This window comes from Papaver somniferum, chromosome 5, assembly GCF_003573695.1.
Source record: "Papaver somniferum cultivar HN1 chromosome 5, ASM357369v1, whole genome shotgun sequence".
Taxonomy (NCBI): domain Eukaryota; kingdom Viridiplantae; phylum Streptophyta; class Magnoliopsida; order Ranunculales; family Papaveraceae; genus Papaver; species Papaver somniferum.
In genome coordinates this window covers 197,311,483-197,332,123 of record NC_039362.1, presented here as the reverse complement: position 1 = coordinate 197,332,123, position 20,641 = coordinate 197,311,483, and the positions used below count along the sequence as shown (strand labels likewise).

Below are 20,641 nucleotides of genomic sequence, written 5' to 3'. Positions count from 1 at the left end.
TGGCTAAGGGCCAAGGCAAGGTGCGGTTTGGCTTGGCATGAGGGGCCAAGGGTTTGGCATGCCGTTGGCGTATGGTGCGGCTACCATGGCTAGGGCCAAGGCAAGGTGCGGTTTGGCTTGGCATGTGGGGCCAAGGTTTTGGCATTCCATTGGCGCACCGTGCGGCTAGCATGGCTAAGGGCCAAGGCAAGGTGTGGTTTGGCTTGGCATGAGGGGACAAGGGTTTGGCATGCCGTTGGGACATGGTGCGGCTACCATGGCTAGGGCCAAGGAAAGGTGCGATTTGGATGGGCATGTGGGGCCAAGGGTTTGGCATGCCGTTGACGCATGGTGCGGCTAGCATGGCTAAGGGACAAGGCAAGGTGCGGTTTGGCTTGGCATGAGGGGCCAAGGGTTTGGCATGTCGTTTGGCACATGGTGCGGCTAGCATGGATAGGGGACAAGGCAAGGTGTGGTTTGGCTTGGCATGAGAGGCCAAGGGTTTGGTATGTCGTTTGGCACATGGTGCGGCTACCATGGCTAGGGCCAAGGCAAGGTGCGGTTTGGCTTGGCATGTGGGGCCAAGGGTTTGGCATGCCGTTGGCGCATGGTGCGGATAGCATGGCTAAGGAACAAGGCAAGGTGCGGTTTGGCTTGGCATGAGGGGCCAAGGGTTTGGCAAGGCGTTTGGCACATGGTGCGGCTAGCATGGCTAGGGCCAAGGCCAGGTGCGTTTGGCTTGGCATGTGGGGCCAAGGGTTTGGCATGCCATTGGCGTATGGTGCGGATACCATGGCTAGGTCCAAGGAAGGTGCGGTTTGGCTTGGCATGTGGGGAAAAGGGTTTGACATGCCGTTGGCGCATGGATGTGGCTGGCACGGTTTGCCATTGGCAAAGTGGTGCAGCTTGCGTGGTTGGCATGCCTTGGCGCGGAGATGTGGCTGGCACGGTTTTCCATTTGTAGAGTGGTGCGTATGGCATGGTTGACATGCCTTGGCGCGGGGATGTGGCTGACACGGTTTTCCATTTGCACAGTGGTGCGGCTGACATGGTTGGCATGCCTTGGCGCGGAGATGTGGATGGCACGGTTTGCTATTGGCACAGTGGTGTGGGTGGCATAGTTGACATGCTTTGGTGCAGGGATGGGGCTGGCACAGCTTTCCATTGGCACAGTGGTGCGGCTGGCATGGTTGGCATGCCTTGCACGGTAGCATGAGAATTTTAGGGTTTGGTATAGGTGATGTCAGTTAGTGTTAAGGGTTCTGCCGTGGAACCTGACCCTTGAAAAAAAAGGTACCCCTGTAATTCTTACGTAAGCATGCTGATTAATCTAATAAATGCGCTAATGGTCATAATGATGTCATGCCAGATGTGCGGTTTTACGATTTTAACCCTAGGCTAAAAACCACCATCAACAGGAGGATTATGTTTTGCAGTATTTAATCTTTATGATTTGTTATATTGCAATTTGTTATGGGATTTTTGGTGTTTACGTCCGTGAACCATATTGTCCCATATTTTGTCAAAAGTAAAGTCGTTCATGATCGGTATTCATGTATTGATTTAAGGATGAATAGACTTTTGAAAATTACAAAAGTTAAGCCTATATTGTCAATTTTTGATGGAAGATAGGTTAAAATATTTTGTATTCAAGGATTATGTCTATTAATTATTTTTATGCATATAATGATTGAAGATAGAATGAATCCTTGTGTATTCCACAGTATTGATCTTCATTGATCCATATCTTATGTGATACTGTGAGGCTCCGTAATGTGTCTTATGTTGAGCACGATACAACCAAGTTGATTAATTTTTGATTAGCTTTGTTGGTTGTTATGTAAGGTACTTTATGTTGAGCATTTAGAACTAAATTAATCATCTTGTTTGGTTATTTAGTTATTACTCCATAAGTTTCACTTGTGTTGAGTATATGAACGATTAAGCCAATCACTCTCTTGTATGGTTAACTTAGTCGTTGCTCCGTAAGTTTACTTATGTTGAGCACAATCAATTAAATTAATCACTTTTTGTGTTTAATTTGATTATGTTTTTCGATTAAATTAATCATGGGTTTACTTATGGTTAATTTGATTGAGTTTTTGGATATAAAAATCATTCATATGGTTTTGGTGTCCAATAAAAATCCTTCTTTTCTCTTGAAATTAAGGTCGCTCGTTGTTGTTCTTTCGGGAATGACATCAAATGGGGGATAGTTCTTTTGAACTTGTGCTTAATGGTCATATCTTGTGGGGTGTGCGGCTGTGGAATTTCAGAGGGGTTATCTTGTATCTTTAAACTCCTTGATGAATGTTGTTAGCTTCGTCTATAGATTGCATCTAAATAAGATGATGTGTGTTTCTTTCTCTCAGTCAAGAAATGTCTCTTACGGAAATTTCATTATGATCCCGTTCTTGTACCTTTGCCAATTTTATTGACAAAAAGGGGGAGAATTAATATGTAGTTCACACTACAAATACATATGGTTTTCGGATTGTGTAAGAGGGAGTGGTTTCCATGTGAGATAGAGTATTGACTAAGGGGGAGTGATACATATCACCATAGTATTATTGTTGAAGTTGTGATACAAATGGACTTTGACACTGTATAATAATATTATGACACTGTATGACAATGATCGAGACCGATGATTTCTCATTGTTATAGCTACGGATCTTCAACAACGGTGATGATAAACTTACAACCTTTGGGTCATTGGGGTACTTGGAAGTGACGAAGATTTCGAGGAATGTTGAAGATTAGACATGTGGGATAGGAGCTACTAAAGTTTCATTATCTTTTTTGTATTCCATATGTATTGATAGATTTGTCAATAAAATTGACAAAGGGGGAGATTGTTAGAACATTGCTCGGTCGAACTCGCATGCGTTGCTATCTCAAGCATGTTTGTCAATGTTAGTGATAAAAACTATAAGTCTTGATTAATAGTCTACTATAGCTAAGTCTCGGACTATGATAGTAAGTGTAGTTGAGCTCAAGGACTCCATGGGTATTCATCATACAAGACGAATATCTACTCAAGGAACCGGTGGAACTTCTCGACAAAAAGGTATGTGGAGACTTGAACTTATCAGTCACTCAAAAATCTATCTATTCTATCTCCTACTCTTTGAGACAAAAAGTCGTATGCTATATATACAGACTATGATTATGCACATTTGGTATTTCGAGCCGAGTATACCTCGCCTATCTATATCTCGAAATATGTGTTGGTAAGATTTTCGCTTCGACCAACTTTATCTTTACCTAGTGACGAAAGTCATGATATTTTTCAATCACTTTGAAAATTGATTTGACGAGAAATGGTGTAACAACTATATAACGTCCTCTAAGAATGTTTCAATGATTGGAATGAGAGTTTAGATTACATAACCAATGGTGGACATAAAAATTGTTGTGGAAACACAATTATGTATAAATCCTATTCCTTGAACCAAAGTTTTCGAACTTTGTTGATCAAGAGAAACCGGAAGAATGGCTTGTTGCCAAGTCCGAACCCAGTCCGCGAACTGCCGAACTTCTCATCCCAAGAAATTCTGCTGGAGTTGGCAAACTAGTTGCGTGAATACCAGTCCGCGAACCGGCGGAAGGTCTTTTGTCGAGATTTTCTGCTGGAGTTTATAAACTCTGCCCGATTTCTTAAGTCCGCGAACCTAGTGTGCGAACTTGAGAAGGTTATATATCTAAAGATGTTTTCTGAACTTAAACTTAAAAAGACTACGGAATGCTATTTGCAAACCGTGGATATAAAAGTTCATGAACCGATTTGAGTGAATCAAATCATCTTTGCTTCAATTGTGTCTTGTGTAGTTACATAAGATTTCCTTGCAATTGAACAACTCTCTAACTAGTTCAATTGAGTCATTTGAAATAGTTATGGTGAAGAAGAACATGGTTGATATGAAATGCTCATATGGCTAACCTTTTGGTTGACTATTGTTGAACCAACAATGTACACGTTTGGGTACGGTTAACAAACCTAGAAGCGTGCATTTCATTTGTGTATTACAAGCTAAGTTTTCGATATAACTGTTGAGAAATATTAGCTTGAATCTAAATCAGGTTTTCATATAACGGTGGATATTGATTGCTTTGTTACCAAGGAAAAACCCTGATTTGAAAGACTATATAAGGGGACATCTAGCAACTTTGCAAAACTAATCCCCACACCTTACCTGTGCTACTAGTTTGCATGCTAGATTCGGTTCTCCTTTAACCTTTGGTTTTCTTCTTCTAAAAACAGGTTAAACGACTTGAAGACTTCATTGGAATTGTGAAGCCAGACCGATACTACTTTTATCGTAGTTGTGTGATCTGATCTTGCATCTTCTATCGTACGAGTACAATCATATTGATTGGCTTGAGATTGATATCTCCGATAGGCAAGATATAAAAAGTAAACACAAACATCTTCGTCTCATTGTTTGTGATTCCGCAACATCTTGTTTCGGATTATCAATTGGTTCCTGTTCACCTTGATTATTATCAAAAGACGGAACAAAAACTTTAGGGTTTTTCCGTGGAAGATAGATTGATCCTTTGATAGACTTGTCTGTGTGAGAAAAATTTGTTTATTGTTAAAGCCTGCGATTTTGGGTCGTAGCAATTCTTAGTTGTGGGTGAGATCAACTAAGAGAATCAAGTGCGCAGTATCCTGCTGGGATCAGAGGCGTAGGGAGTACAACTGTACCTTGGATCAGTAGGAGACTGATTGGGGTTCAATTACAGTCCAATCCGAAGTTAGCTTAGAGTAGGCTAGTGTATGTAGCGGCTTAATACAGTGTGTATTCAATCTGGACTAGGTCCCGGGTTTTTTCTGCATTTGCGGTTTCCTCGTTAACAAAATTTCTGGTGTCTGTGTTATTTCAGTTTCCGCATTATATTGATTTATCTTTATAATTGAAATAATATAGGTTGTGCGTTTAGATCATCAATTAGCATAATCCAACCTTTGGTTGTTGATTGTCATTGATTGATCCTTGGACATTGGTCTTTGGTACCGTCCAAGTTATTCCTTGTGTTTGATTAAAGACTCGCTGATTTCTATTAGCTTGAGTAAATCAAAACAAGATAGAGATATTGACTCCTTGAGATACTTTTACCTAGATTGAGTCTGACTGTCTAGTTCATTCTCTAGAAAGTGTTTCGGAGTTAGTTCATACAGATTTCTAAGAAAAATATTGGGTAGTGTTAGACCCCGCTTTTTCAAGCAACGCTTGTGAGTTCGACCGAGCAAGGCTCTAACATATTTCCCACCAATTGCATTGATCTTATGGGTAACCTTTTCTAGTAACGCAAAACATCCATCTGGAAAACATGTATACTAGATAAAATTGACTTTATTAAAACCATTTTACTTGTCTGAGGAAGCACTTTGCCCACCCATTCTTGGGCTTTATGCTCCATTTTATTAAGTCAAAAGATTTGATTTTGGATCTATGAATAAAGAAAGGAGCTTCTAGGTATGGATCTTTTGGATCTTTTCTTTTATAACAATTTTTCATCATTCTCTGATGTTTAAGGTGGACCTTCTTACTAAAAAAGATCTCAAATTTGTCGAAATATATTATTTGGTCGAGGCTTTACTAAATATATCAGTAATATTAAGAAAGCTCTTGCATTCAGCTAAATCATCTTTAACAAAGAGAATGCAGACATCTGTAAAAAAACAAAAAACAAATGAGAGATGATAGATGATAAAGCTACTTTTTAAAGATTTTAACACCATGAGTGATTTTATTTTTTGCAAGTGCACACCCTAACACTGCGATGGCTCCAATCCTGGTTGCACAAATCATATTAAGACGTAGGTTCTGGTGATATATATGTCAAACACAATCCTTTTTTTTAAAGTAGCTTTAAAAGAAAATTTGTCAGAACTTAATTTGTTGACGTAGTGATTTTTTCTACTGTGTGTTATAACTTTACCAAAAAAAACAATTCAGAACATTGTGCATTATGTGATGGAATTGAGATTTATATGTCTTGTTTTGATCTTATTTATTGTGAAATGCGATGAAATTGAGACTTATATGTCAACTTTTGATTTTATTTTGTTTATTTTGCAAATTCTAACTCTGATTTTTTTTTAGGATTGATAAGAAAAAAAAGAGGTATAAAAAAATGAGTTTTACTCGAGGATTTTTGAAATAGCATCATCACCTACTAACCATTTTAAGATCTGAACGATATCTAATCAATCTAGTTAATTTTGGTTTAGTTTTTCATTTAACAAATGTTATTGAAAGTATTATCACAATTCACAACCAACCATTTGGGTTGTTAGTTCATATGTTTGGTATATGTTTGGTATAGGTGTAAGAATAAGCCTGTCTTTGATCATATGAGGTTTTGGTGGATGTTTTAGCAGTTTGTTCCTTCTTCTCGACAATTTTTCGAGGAATTTTCTACTCTGTTTATTATTTTCTCCAATCAGTCTTTTGGCACTCTTCTGTTTTGAGAAAACTGGTCTTGGCTCATCTTTGTTAGTCATCCTGCTCCTTGGAGAAGTGATGCACCTTTGTATGTCTCGCATGGCTCATTTATGAGAATTATACGTCAACATACTCATGTCTTGAAAGGGGCTTCAACAATGGTTTACTGTAATCATGGTCGTAGTGACGCTGTTGGAAAGTTGGCGGAATCGAAGTTTTCTTTGTTAAAACTGGATCAAGTGAGGATGTATACTTATTTGTCTAGATGCAACAATTTTTGTCTCGACACATATTTGCTTTTACCTTTGTTTCAGTTATCTTATTGCTGTATTAGATTTCGTATATTGTCTTGCATTATCCCGTAAAATGGCTCAGCCTTCTGTTTAGTGTCTATTAACTGTAGATGTCTTTTTCTTTCTTTTCTTTTAATAAAAAGAAATAAAAAAAATATCGAGGGATCCAAATTAGGGCTGCACAACGGGTAGGGTGGGTAGGATATGGCCTATACCCGCGCACCCTATCCGTTTACTGGCGGTTAAGAAAACCTTTACCCGCCACCCTACCCGCCAAATAATGGATAGGGTAGGATACGGTTAAAAAACTGGCGGGTAGGGTAAGGTTGGCGGATATGGGTAGGATATGTGCACCCCTAGGTAGGGTAGGTAGGATATGGCCTATACCCGCCACCCTACCCGTTTACTGGCGGTTAAGAAAATCTTTACCCGCCATCCTACCCGCCAAATAGTGGATAGGGTAGGATACGGTTAAAAAACTGGCGGGTAGGATAGGTTTGGCGGGTATGGATAGGGTATGTGCACCCCTAATCCAAATACAAAAAATGATATGTAAAACACGATACATTCAGGTATTGGGGAAACGATGTTGTACCGGCAGATATGGACCACATCTACATGGCATACAGTGCTTCTCGTGTTGACTTTTTCCTCCAAGTCCATGCATGACTCAGCATACCGCCCCTTCCTTTCCTACTGGGGTTCAACCCCAAAAATCAAACAACACTTCACTCTCATTCCAATGGAAAACCAGAAGGTCCAAGGGGTGGCGCACACCACCACCACCACCACCAATCCCCGCGCCTTCCACCACTACAACGGCAGCGCCTATGGCGGACGTGAAGATTGCTGGACGGAAGGAGCAACCGGAGTCTTAATCGAAGCTTGGGGAAATCGATATCTCGAACTAAACCGTGGAAATCTCCGTCAAAAAGATTGGAAAGAAGTTGCAGATTCAGTAAACATTTATCATGTTAAACAAGGTATTAAGAATTTCTCAAGAACAGATATTCAGTGTAAGAATCGAATCGATACTATTAAAAAGAAGTATAAATCTGTGAAATCTAAACCTAATCCATCTCAATGGCCATTTTTCGAGCGTTTACATTCACTGATTGGAGCTAATTTTGCTCCTGTTAACAAGAAATTAGCTTCATCTTCATCGTCTCCACAACCTATTCATTATAGACCTCCTGGTATGAAAAACCCTAACCCTAATCTTGTTATGTATTCTGGTGGTGGAATGTCGAAGAAGGCGAGGTTGGATGAGGGTGAGTATAGTGATAGTTCTGAGGGTGAGGGTGAGGATGAATATGATGATAGTGAGGGAGATGAGGAGGGAAGAGAGGAGGAGGTGGAAGAAGAGGCTGAGGAATTGGAAAGGAGTGGAGGAAGGAAACGGCGAGGGGGAGGGGAAGATGGAGGAGGTGTAGGAGAGGGGTACAGAGAATTGGCGAAAGCAGTAGTGAAGTTTGGGGAAATGTATGAGAGAATTGAGTGTTCGAAACAACAACAAATGATGGAGTTGGAGAAACAAAGGATGGAGTTTACTAAAGAGATTGAGTTTCAAAGGATGCAAATGTTTATGGATGCACAACTTAAGGTTGAGAAGAGGAAGCGTCCAAAGCATTCGTCGTCTGCTAGTAATGGTGGTGAGTCCTTAGGGTTTGATCCTTTACTCTTCTTTTCTCTTTCGAGTTTTCAATTCTGAATTGAATGGCTGCTGTTGTTGTACGTACTCGTTTATTTTGAGCTATACTTGCTGCATTGTAAGTCTAGAAAAGCCTGTTTTGTCATTTTGTTGTGAAAATGAAAACAATTGTATGAGGTGGGTATGGGTAGTATGATAGTTGAATTCCACATAACTAGATAACAGAATGTAGTAAGACTTGACTGATTCTCGTACTTGTTTGGTTGGTTGTAAATATATTATTAGAGATTATATTTATGAGATTATGATTGTGATTTTTGTATAGTGTAATCCTCTGTTTTGAATCATATTATCATCGACTTACATTATGTCATCTCATTGTTCTATGTATGATCAAGAATGAAGAGATTGGGGAAAAAACGAATTCTGCTTTCACATGAAATAGGCTATAGTGTATGATTGCCTGATATGTTGCCATAAGCAAATTTCTAGGATTTAAATACAGGGAATCATTTCATGATTTGTGGAACTCAACTTTTGGATGATTGTGTGGACAGAAACTTAGAGTTTTGGACTTTATGTACCAGTTACTGCACCATTGGATTTCAGTGTTTCTTGGATAAATTGGAAAGATGATTGTAGAATACATTTTGAGTACATATTGTCTTAACCTTCAACCCTGGTGTCGTTATTTGCTTGAGTAAAACTAAACGTGGTATGGAGCTATACATGGTAGAATGAGCAAATGACTTGTTGTGCGAGATCGAGATTACTGGAAAATAGTCCATATTCTGTTTTACCCAAATATTCCAGTAGTCTATGATGGCTTAATCTAACCTGAAATCCTTCAACCTGGATGAGATTGTAGCTACATCCTGGAGTTGCATAGGTGTTCTTCCCATCTGTTGGGAGAGTGATCGTAAGAATATCTTCAGTAAAATCAACATACGAACCACACATGGCACAAGTAGAAATCACTCCAATTTGCCTCATTAACCTATCACTGGCAGGGACATTTTCAGTGATACACTTCCATAGAATGGTAGGGACATTGCTTTACTCTAGCTGGAATTTTAGGTTTCTGTAGTAATTTCAAAGTTCTTGAATCTTCAGGTAGATGTAGCTGGCTATTAGTCTTTAGTTCAATCTTCTTGTGATAGGCTGACTTAACAGTTCTTTAGGTTCCAAACAAGTTTGTCATTTCACATTCTTGGAGTTCTAGTACTTAGAATTTTGGCTGCAACTTCAGTTTGGAAAAGTCCGTGGACGAGGTTGATTTTCCAATCTGTTGAAGGTTTGGTTCATTTATTAAATCTGTCATTTTCAGTAGTAGAGAATAAGTTGTTCGCAGGTGTTGAAAATTATTATCGTAGTTTACTGTTACTTATACAATTATGCCTTTGATTTTATTGGCTGGAAACTGAGTAGTTGTATTATCAGGTTTAGTCTCGAGTTTGAGTATTCTCATGGTTGATTTTTTATTGGATAATTGTTATTGGGTTCAAGCCACAAGCGCGCAGCGTATCATTGGACTTAATGTACCATTCACGACACCTTAGGGGTTAAATGTTTCTGGGATAGTTTGGGAAGATAATTGCAAAATACGATTTGAATACATTTTGTCTTAACCTTCAACCCTTATGCCGTTACTTGCTTGAGTAAGACTAGATGCAATAGGGAGCAATACATGGTAGAATGAGCAAAGGACTTGTTGCGAGTTCGAGATTACTGGAAGTAGTCGATATTCCATTTAGTCGATATTCCATTTTACCCAAGTATTCCAGTAGTCTAAGAAGGCTTAAACCTGGATGAAATTGTGGCTACATCCTGGAGTTGGTTTAGGTATTCTTCCCATCTGTTGCAGAAGTGAGCATAGAATAATAGTCGAGTAGAATCAACAAGAATAGCTTTACGCTAGCTGGAATTTTAAGTTTTCATAGTAATTTCCTAGTTCTTCAATCTTCAAGTGAATGTAGCTAGCTATTAGCTTTACTTCAATCATCTTCTGATATGCTGACTTAACAGTGAAGGATCCATTGTAGATATGGGCTAATGCCCTGCCTCTTGTCCAGATATGATAAAGAAAGGTGGATGTAGCTGGCTATTAGTCTTCAGTTCAATCTTCTTGTTATAAGCTTACTTGACAGTTCGTCAGGGTCGAAACAAGTTTGTCGTTTGACATTCTTGGAATTCTAGTATTTAGTTTGGAAAAGTTTATGGATAAGGTTGATTTTCTAATCCGTCAAAAGTTTAATCTGGCTTGTTCATTAAATCAGACACCAGAAGTGAAGCTGTAGAGTGTGATTGCCTGATATGTAGCCATAGCCAAAATTCCTAGGATATGAATTCAAGGAAACGATTCATGATTTGCAGAACTCAACTTGTGGATGATTGTGTGGACAGAAACTTAGAATGTTGGACTTAATGTACCATTCACAACAATATTGGGGTTAAATGTTTCTGGGGTAGTTTGGAAAGATGATTTCAGAATACAATTTGATTACATTTTGTCCTATCCTTCAACTCTTGTGTGGTTTATACATGGTAGAATGAGCAAAGGACTTGTTGGGAGTTTGAGATTACTGGAAGTAGTCCGTTTTACCCAAGTATCCCAGTAGTCTAAGAAAAGTTGCTCTTAACCTGAAATCCTTCAACTTGGATGAAATTGTAGCTACATCCTGGAGTTGGTTTAGATATTCTTCCCATCTAACCAACATACTAGAATCAACATACTGACCACACATGGCACACAAGCGGAACACACTCCTCCAGTTTGCCTCACTGGCACAAGAATACCTTGGCTCTAGCTTAAATTTTAAGTTTACATTGTAATTTCCAAGTTCTTGAGTCTTCCGGTGGATGAGCTGATGTTACCGTGAAAGATCCATTTTTGTCAGGGTCCAAACAAGTTTGTCATCCGACATTCTTGAAATTCTAGTACATAGAATTATGAGTGCAACATCAGCTTGGAAAAGCTTATGGACAAGGTTGACTTTCCAAGGCTCGTGGTCTTCATATTCTGTTGAAAGTTATCATCAGTAATAGAGAATAAGTTGTTTGCAGGTGTTTATTTGACTGGAAACTGAGTAGTTGTATCGTCAGGTTTAGTCTTTACATATTCTCCTTGTTGAATTTGTGTTGGATAACAGTCACTGGGTTCAAACCACAAGTACGCAGCGCATGCAACAACGTATTTATACATTGTTTAGAGATCAGAATTCAAGAAAAGTGAGACGACATTAGTGATGATCAAAAGAAAACCTTAAAAGCAAACTACATATTAAAGTTCATATTAAAACTTGAACAAACTGTAACACTTCTAAGCTCTTTTTTTAAGAAAACATGAATATCCTGTCGCAGTTACGGCAATAAACCGAGGAAGAGCACTCTTTTTTGCAAGTCCGAACATAACCTGGATAACTGCAAGTTGGGCAAGGTCTAGTTTCACTTTCTATCTCTTCGTCTTCATCTTCCTCCTCTCCAAAAAGCCATGTATCTTCAGCCTCCTCCTGGAGTCCTGGTCATCATCATAACAAGAACTCGGCCGTTTCCTTGTTTCGTCCAGATGATGTTAGCTGTGCTCTAGAGCGGTTTCTTTCGATCTCAAACCCTTTTCTCATATCTGGGTCAGATAAAACATCTAACGCGTCTTGAACGAGTTTGAAAGCACCCTCAGCAGCAATCGAATCATTTACATCAGGATGAACCAACAATTCCATTCTTTTGTAGTGTTCATTGATCGTATCTATACTGACATCAAACAAATCATCATCTGAGATTTCCAACACCCGGTACCAGTCTGGTACTCTAACCTGGGTAAAATTTGTACTATTATCATTAGTTTTACAAGCAAAAGCAGTAGTTATGGTGCTTTTGTAAGCAGCAACACCTTATAAGCCGCAATATACTGTTGTATACCATGGAGGTTAGGGTTCATATCTTGAGCCAAGTTAGCCAACCATAATGCTCTAGCCAAATCGCAAGCTTTGAATTCGATTTCTGCTTCTTCTTTCAGGTGTTGAGCTTCTTCTTCCATGATTACTTTTTCAATGCGATTGACAGAAGATTGAATGTCGATGATCGCGCTTCACCTTTCTTCTTGCCTCATATATATATATATACTCGTATACGGTTGTACTATATAACCTAATTCAATAATACTGCCTTGGGCTAGACCTCGTAAACGGCCCGACACAACAAACACTAAATTTTGAGACTTCTCCTGGTAAAATCTGTGCTAAATCTGGTTAAACCTTAACCTACACTGCACTATCAGCTTAACGTGCACTGCAACTTCTGTCAAGTACACTTGTGTCAATACGCAGCGCGTGCAACTCCAGAAAGAGGAGTGTTTAACTTGCGCAATAACAGAAATCAAAAATTTTAAATAAACTCTTTCGTTATATTGAAAACACATATTAGTTGCAGTACACTACATAAATTAAAAATCAAACAAAATATAACACTGCTAATTATTTAACTTTTAGAAAAAGATGAATTCCCTCTCGCAGGATCCGCAAGAGAGTACAGAAGAGCTCGTTTTTTGGTTAGTCTGAACATACTGAGGATAACCACAAGTTGGGCAAAGTCTAATTCCTTTCTTTCTCCCTTCTTCTCCACCTTCTTCTTCCTCTTCGTCACCCCAAGCATCTTGAGGGTCATAATTATAATAAGAAGTCGAATGCCCCGCTTCATGTTCAGGATCCTGTCGTTTCGTCTTCTCCGGTTTCGTGTTTTTTTCTTTTGCGGCCGGTTTGGTGTTTCTTTGTTTTGAAGATGTTGATGCATCCTGTTTCGTGTAGGTTTTTTGTTTTGAATAAGATGTTGATGCAGATGATGTTTGTGCCCGGTGCTCCTGCATCGGTCTAGAGCGAGTTCTTTTGATATTAAACCCCATTCTCTTGTCAGGGTCAGATAAAACATCTACTGCTTCTTGCACAAGTTTGAACGCACTCTCAGCAACAACCGAGCCGTTTTTATCAGGATGAAGTAACAATGCCATTCTCTTGTATTGTTTCTTTATCATATCTGAATCAACGCAATCGACATCGCCATCCAAGATATCCAACACCCCGTACCAATCTGGTATACTGACCTCGCAAAACTTATGATTCCATGGAGTATTAGGATCATTAGTTCTACTAGCAACAATAGTTTTTATTTCGCTTTCATAAGCAGCGACATGAACCCTATAAGCCGCCACATACTGTTGTATACCGTGGAGGTTAGGAAATGTATCTTGAGCCATCTCAGCTAACCATACCGCCCCAGAATAATCTCGTTCGTTGAATTTTACTTCTGCGTCTTCAATGATTGCTTCTGCTTCTTCCATGATTGCTTTTCAATGGGATTGACAGAAGAACAACAGCACTTGGGAGATTGAATTCCGATCACGCTGCAGCTTTCTTTCTTTCTTGTCTTGTTGTTTCCAAATAAAATCCTCCTGCTGCCTTGGTTTCTTTCAAAAAAATATGAAAGGTGATTTTCTTTATTTGCTACACCCCTCATATTTATAGTTTAGCTATGCAAGTAATTATAGAAGTTAGAGTCGAAAGAGAATTCCATATAAAAAAAAGGAAAGCTGGCTAGTTTCCTTTAGTTTAAGCCTTAGCTAGAGGTCGTACTCGGCCCGACTTAAGATTTACGACCCATGCCTGAGCTCCATAAAGCTTCGGTTCTTGGGATCGAGGATCAAGTTCTTGACACAAGAATACAAGATGCAAACAAGTTCTTTCTCTTGGATTAGTATCATAACAAACGAAGACCTCCTGACGAAAATCAATCCATGGTCACTCAATGATCGGATTCAAGCACTGGTCTCAGAGTTTATCATAACAAACAAAGACCCATTGTCCGTCTCCATTCTTGAAGTAAAACAGTAAGTGATACGAGCTCCCAATGGCATTCTAGAAAGAAGGTGGGACATTAGCACTAATTCGGAAAGAAAAATGTTCCTGTGCATTCTGACATTGAACATCACGCAGTGCATTTTTCGTAAGTCGACCGATTTTTCGACAAGTCCAGCTAACCTTAGAAAGTTGTAGCAGCATCTTGTTGTAAGCATATGCACCAAGCCACCAAGCAAATGAGGTTTGTCAACAAGGGAAAAAAATGTGAATAATGTCAAAAGAAGGTTGGAGAAGTGGGGCATCGATCCCCATACCTCTCGCATGCTAAGCGAGCTTTCTACCATCTGAGCTACATCCCCGAATTTGCCAAGTGTGGAAAACATACAAAAATTTAGAGTTTCTATTTGCAAACCCTATTATGCATAAATATTTTTTTTTGCTCTATAATGGTAATCCATTTTACAAAAAATACAACGAAGAAAAGGAAATAAGTTCGGTTGAATAGCCTAGCATTGGACTACAAACATGATTACTGAAAATTGTCCTCCTCTTCTTTGTTATACAAATCCTGGCAGGTTCCCGGTTGAGTACCCTTTGATCTAATAACATCACAGGTTTCATCGACGTCGCTGTAGTGCAACAATGAATTCTTCCGGCGATCGTACATACCAATGACATGAACAGTGAGAAATAAAAAAATTGAGAGGTAAGAGTGGTAAATTTACCATCTTTAAACGAGAAACAAAGACTCTGGAGTGTTTGAATGTAGTAAATGTACACATAAACAGGAGCGTTTAACTTAGAAAACAACATATATTTATACACTGTTTAGAAATGAAAATTTTCTAAAAAAAAAACACTATCGAAACAATCTGAGATGACAATCGTAGCCTACATAAATTAAAACTTTTAGTTTAACTTTAAGAAAATCTGAGTTCGCTATCGCATATTCTACAATAAAGTACGGAAGAGCATTGGATGTCTAGAATAACCACAAATTGGAGAAAGTCTAATTTCACTTTTTTTCTCTTCTTCTCCATCTTCTTCTACGTCTTCATCAGGCCAAGCATCTTCAAGGTCGTGCCTGTAGGAGAATAATAACTTTTACTAAGGGAGAACAAAGCTTAATGAAGTGGCAGAATCAGGCAATGGTGAAGGAGGCAAATCATATCCTTTCTTTTTGTGAACTTTTCTTGGGTTTGAAAATTTTACACAAAGAACCAGGCAACTGATATTATTAAATTGGCTTTGTTCTGTGGAAACACATATTCCTATGTCTGATTAGTGATTTCAAATAAATTCAATGAGAGCTGGGGCTCATATGTGCAATTTACGGTAGGACGAGTTATGTATATGTATTCAAAAGACAGACTGGAACCATTGGGAGCACAGACGTGTAGAAGTTTAGTGCCAGCATTCAAGAAAAGTGAGGCTAAATGAGTTGATATCTGATAGAATGACAAACAATCAAGTATAAAGCTTCACCAGCCTTCTGCTTGATTTTCTTGGCAGCCGCAGGGTCCTTTTTGTTAATAATTTTGTAGGAAACCACAATAACATCCTTCAGTGGCCTAGGATTTTCTTCAACCTTTCCTGCCAAGAGCATACAAACCGTTGTGACGGTCTGCAAAACCAATTTCACTGTTGTTAAGCACTGAAATTTATCATAATATACCAGAAACGAATTTCCCCACATCAACAACTGTTTACCACAATTTCTCCCGACACCTTTTCGAAAAGGTCCAACCATGTAGTTTTGCTAGGGTCAAACTCACAACATTAAAGAGATTTAAAACTATAATTCTTTTTGAATTGTAATAATATTAATACGATTTCCATGGCATAAACAGAACTCTTTTTGGGCTTCAATACTTTTTCGCCTTGATGCTTGGATTTTGTTTAAGGTGCACGCATACAAGCTTTAAAAAGTCTACAACCTATGCTTTGGTGCCTTTGTTGAGTCTTTCTTTTTATGCAGTTAAAATACTACTTAAGAAAGACATATTCGACGCTGACGATACTAGAGGTAGACGCTGATTTGTTAGCTAGTTTCGTATAAATTTTTAGTTATGTTTATTTACTTATTATTCTAGCATTTTCTTTTAGCAATGTAAGGCAATGCCTTGAGCCTGCAACCAGGCACAGCCTAGCCTTGCCAAAAGAAAAAGCATCATACCGCCTCAACATCTTTTCGAACATTGCAGTATTGATTTGATTTATAATGAATGTTTTTGTCACCAGACCATGCTATGCCTTATTGTTCTAAATAGATTGCTCTTTACATGAAAAAACATAAATACTGCAAAACCAATTCCTAAACTATCATAAACTACATAAAACGAAACTTGGCAGATGGTATGTTTAAGCTAATGCCTACTTTATGATTGCGTTCCAGATGGAACAAAAGATAATATCATGGCATCTGTCTTATGCAATCAGACAAAAAATAGGTGGCAGTCTAGCAGAAATCATATTAGAAGAACATACTCCTGAAACAGAACATTCTTTGCATGAGACTGGCGAAGGAAAAAGCGATGGCAAAATATTATGGCCGTAGCTATAGTTACTTGGGGTCTGCATTGTTGAAAACTATAACAAATCACATTGTGAAAAAATACTTGTGGATTCTCTAAAATAAGACTATAATAAAAGTAGAGATTCTTAGAGAGTAATACAAGAACTGGCTATAACAAGAAGCAAAATTGTCTAATCTACATCAAAACAACGGTCTGGGAATGCCTAACTTTTAGCTTACATTTTTATTATTAGATAGTCTAAAATGTAATATCAATGAACAATACTGTGACCAACTTCACAAAAATCAGGTGAACAGCTAAAATTTAGACAAAAATCAACAAAAATGAGAAAAACAGGACTTACTGATGAGTGGAGAAGTCATTATGGCAATCAGATAACTTTAAAAATCTGCAAATTATTTAGCCGGCTTTAAACGAAATTGGAGGATCAGGCAAAACCACTACTAGTTCAAGCTGTTTCAATTGGTGCAAGGAGAGGTTCCGTACGACAATTCATCTATTATATCATCAGCATCACAAGCACTGTCCTTGTGCCTTTTCAACGAGAATTAGATCTCCGTTCATTTGCTTCTTTCAGCACCGCAATTTCAGGAAGAACCATTGTAAGGTAATTTTGAGTCTGTTGCATGTCCATGTTATTATGTGTCTCTGCACAGTAACAAAAGTCATGATGGAACATATGTTCGCAGAATAATTTCAAGTAGATAATAATACTTTTAGTGATATCTTTGAACAAAAAATAGCGCAATCGGGGCCACAATCAAAGCAAACAACCTTAGTTAGAAATCCAGTTACATTCAAGATGCTACACAACTCGATGCAACATTGTTTTCTATGGCCATCCTGAACAGAATACACTTCGTTCGTAACAATTTGAACTGTTCTGTAGCTGAACTTCTGAATCGTCCATTACCAGAAAACCAATTCGCACATACAAGAATATATATCATTCGTTACCTCTCTTCACATATAACTATTAGTTCCAGAACGTCATTATTGAAACTCAGCTATTCTCACACCAAGGACAACCTAATGGTCATGTTTTCATGTTCCTTCTCTAAACCAAGATGTCAAAAACATACACTTAAAACCCAAAGCTCAAGTAACTTACTCAGTTATCACCTGAAAGTGCAGTGGCTTGAAGCAGCAGTCATCCTTGTGCGCACTCCAGCATTGGAAGCAGCCGCACCAATTTCCACAGAAGCTGCTTGATATTCATACAGCTCCCGCATATCTTTATCATGTGCCCTCCAAAGTGCAATTTCATTTTTCCTCTTATTCTGAAATCTGATAAGATCAGTGAGTTCTTCAAAGAGACCAGGCAGTTTCAATGCTCTCTCTATTTGGTTTCTCGGCCATTTGCAGACTTGTATACACCTCTTATGACATAATTAACTCTGGCTTCTCAATCACATCGGGTTTGATATATATGCATAATAGGAGTTTCGGTGACTGAAATCCATATCTACAAAAAGTAAAATCAAAACACATAGATACAAGTATGACTAAAGAAGAAAAGACTCAAGATCTAGGTCAGTCATCATAATTTTAATCAATTAAAATTAGTCATTAAAAATTAAATTTGAAACTATGATTAGTAGATCTTTGATACTTACTTTTCTGGTAATCCAAATGCAATGCAAATATACATTTGTGAGGTGGTGAATGTCTATGAAACTCCCATTTCCGACTCTGCTCATACCAAATATCCAAATCAACCATTTTTTTTCCTTTTCCCTCCCTTCAGGGTATATGAAAAACAAAACCCATGTTACATTTATAAGTAGTGATGGTGGTTGTACCGAAGATGATAGAAGATGATAGTGGTGGTGGTGTTGAAGAAGAAAGAAGAAAAATATCGTGAAGGAAGGAGAACTGTAGCTATGCGCCGCCACAACTCTAAAACTGTTTGGTGTGGTAATTTTACAGAATCCTAAGGCTTAGTCCTATGGGCTAGATATTTAGCTGCTAAATTGGCCATCCACGTCAGATAGCGCAACCTCCTAACCCCTATGGGATGGCCAATCTAGCAGCGAAACACCTAACAATTCGGTGTTAAAAGCCGAACAGTAGAACGTTTGTGTAACGCCGAACTAAGCGATGTTTGACCATAGTCAGCTAAGTTGACGCGCCGCTCTGTTCGGCGTTGAGAAAACTCGATACATTCAGAGAAAACTCGACCTATCCTCCATTAACAGTTCTTCTAAAAAATGTTCATTTTCTCTCCCAAAATTGTTTCTCAGAGATCTTGAGTTATAGAAGTTGTTTTACAAATTCCTCTCGTGGGTTTGTGCATCATCAGATTTGTGATTGATTGAAGGTGGTTTGGCGCGATTCCATCCACGAAATCATTCAAGGTAACAAATTTAAATTTTAGGTTTAAAGTTTATGATTTTTGTTTTTTTGTGCGATTTCAATGAATTTGATGATTGATATTTGTTATTTAGATGATGTAGATGATATGTGTATGGTTTAATTTGATTATTTGCGAAATTTTTTTAGGGATTTAATTTGATTATGTGTGATGAATAGAAATGAAATTTTGATTTTTGTGATAATGAATGATAATGAATATGTGTGATAATTTTGAAAATGAATGATAACGAATTTGTATGATAATTTGATTAGTTATACGATGAAAATGAATGATATGGAATTTGTATGATAATTTAATATGGATGAATTGAGTATGGATGAAAATGAATGATAAGTGTATGAGATGAATGATAATGAATTATAATGATAATTAGTATGATTAAAATGAATGATAGTGATGATTTAGTTTGTATGGATGAAAATGAATGATAATGATTTTTTTTTCCATCTTTGTTATTGATTTTAGTACGAGTATGGATGAATTGCTAGACCGGTTAGATACAGTTTCGTCAAAGAATTGTGATAGACATGTATGTCAAGATGTTATGAAAGACTCTCGCTTTAGAGGTAGTTTGAAAGATGTTGAAAAGTATTATAAAATTGTAGTGCAAGATAATCCGGTATCACAACGATTTTGTGATAATTGTGGCTTTTCCTCTGTTTTTGAGTTTGATTTTGCCAATAGGGATAGAGGCTTAGTTGAAGACATAGCTGAGAGATGGTGGAAGAGTACTAGGAGCTTTCATTTTCGGGAGTTTGAAATTGGCTCCTTCCTTTAGATTGGTACATGTTAATGGGAATTCCACTGGTGACCCTAGTAAACGACCAGTAGTTATGCCGCAGTTGGGTAGTGATCTAACATATCCTGCTTTGGATGATTTGTATTTTTCGGATATCAAAACTTATGGTCCATGGGACTCTAAGACTAATATATTTTCCTTAGTTGTCTTGAAAAAATACATTGAAAGTAGACAAGGCCAGAATAATATTGAATGTGCAGTGACATTGACACGAGCATTCTTTATGTGGTGTTTTGGTCATTTTCTTCTAGCGCATTCTACTGGAAAAGTAGATAAACGTTGGGTTCTGTTATTGGATGATTTAGATAGAGTTGGGAGTATGATTGGGGTCTAGCTTCGTTAGGTAATACCTATAAATATCTCGACCATTGGTCAACCAAGGGTACGAATTTAGTTGGCATGGTTGTGGTACTTGAGTATTGGTACTATTACTACTTTCGCAACATGCAACCCTTCCTTTATCAGTCACCTCAAGGACATTTTGATGTTTTCCCAAAGATTAGTCTCTTCAAGAAGGATAGGATTGTATCAAGGAAGAGAGGACATAAATGAGGCCAAAAGGATACCATGAAATACTCAGTGAAAAGCGCAAGAATACAGATTGATACTAGAACAAGAAAAACATGTATTTGGCAACCATGGGAAGAGAGTCGGTATGCTGTGGGAGACCAATATGAGTATGCACTAGAAGTATCCAAAAA

The 20,641-nt window shown here is 38.1% G+C and overlaps 2 protein-coding genes and 1 long non-coding RNA gene across 4 annotated transcripts; 1 reads left to right on the top strand and 2 right to left on the bottom strand.

The window, feature by feature from the left end:
* The first annotated feature begins 7,429 nt into the window (after positions 1 to 7,429).
* On the top strand, positions 7,430 to 8,700 carry LOC113284216 (trihelix transcription factor ASIL2-like). Its single transcript, XM_026533629.1, has one exon. It carries the CDS (start codon positions 7,470 to 7,472, stop codon positions 8,436 to 8,438), a length of 969 nt encoding a protein of 322 aa, XP_026389414.1. The 5' UTR covers positions 7,430 to 7,469; the 3' UTR covers positions 8,439 to 8,700.
* A 4,161-nt stretch (positions 8,701 to 12,861) lies between these two features.
* On the bottom strand, positions 12,862 to 13,710 carry LOC113280509 (dnaJ homolog subfamily B member 5-like). The gene has a single exon (XM_026529125.1). It carries the CDS (start codon positions 13,708 to 13,710, stop codon positions 12,862 to 12,864), a length of 849 nt encoding a protein of 282 aa, XP_026384910.1.
* Positions 13,711 to 15,157: 1,447 nt separating this feature from the next.
* On the bottom strand, positions 15,158 to 18,604 carry LOC113278437. 2 transcript variants are annotated; one of them, XR_003325521.1, is made up of 4 exons: positions 18,381 to 18,604; positions 17,876 to 18,229; positions 17,108 to 17,412; positions 15,158 to 15,851 (listed from the first exon to the last, which is right to left on the bottom strand). It is a non-coding gene; the product is annotated as an uncharacterized LOC113278437 (long non-coding RNA). The 2 variants fall into 2 exon arrangements; XR_003325522.1 differs by having other exon boundaries at positions 17,887 to 18,229.
* Positions 18,605 to 20,641: the final 2,037 nt, after the last annotated feature.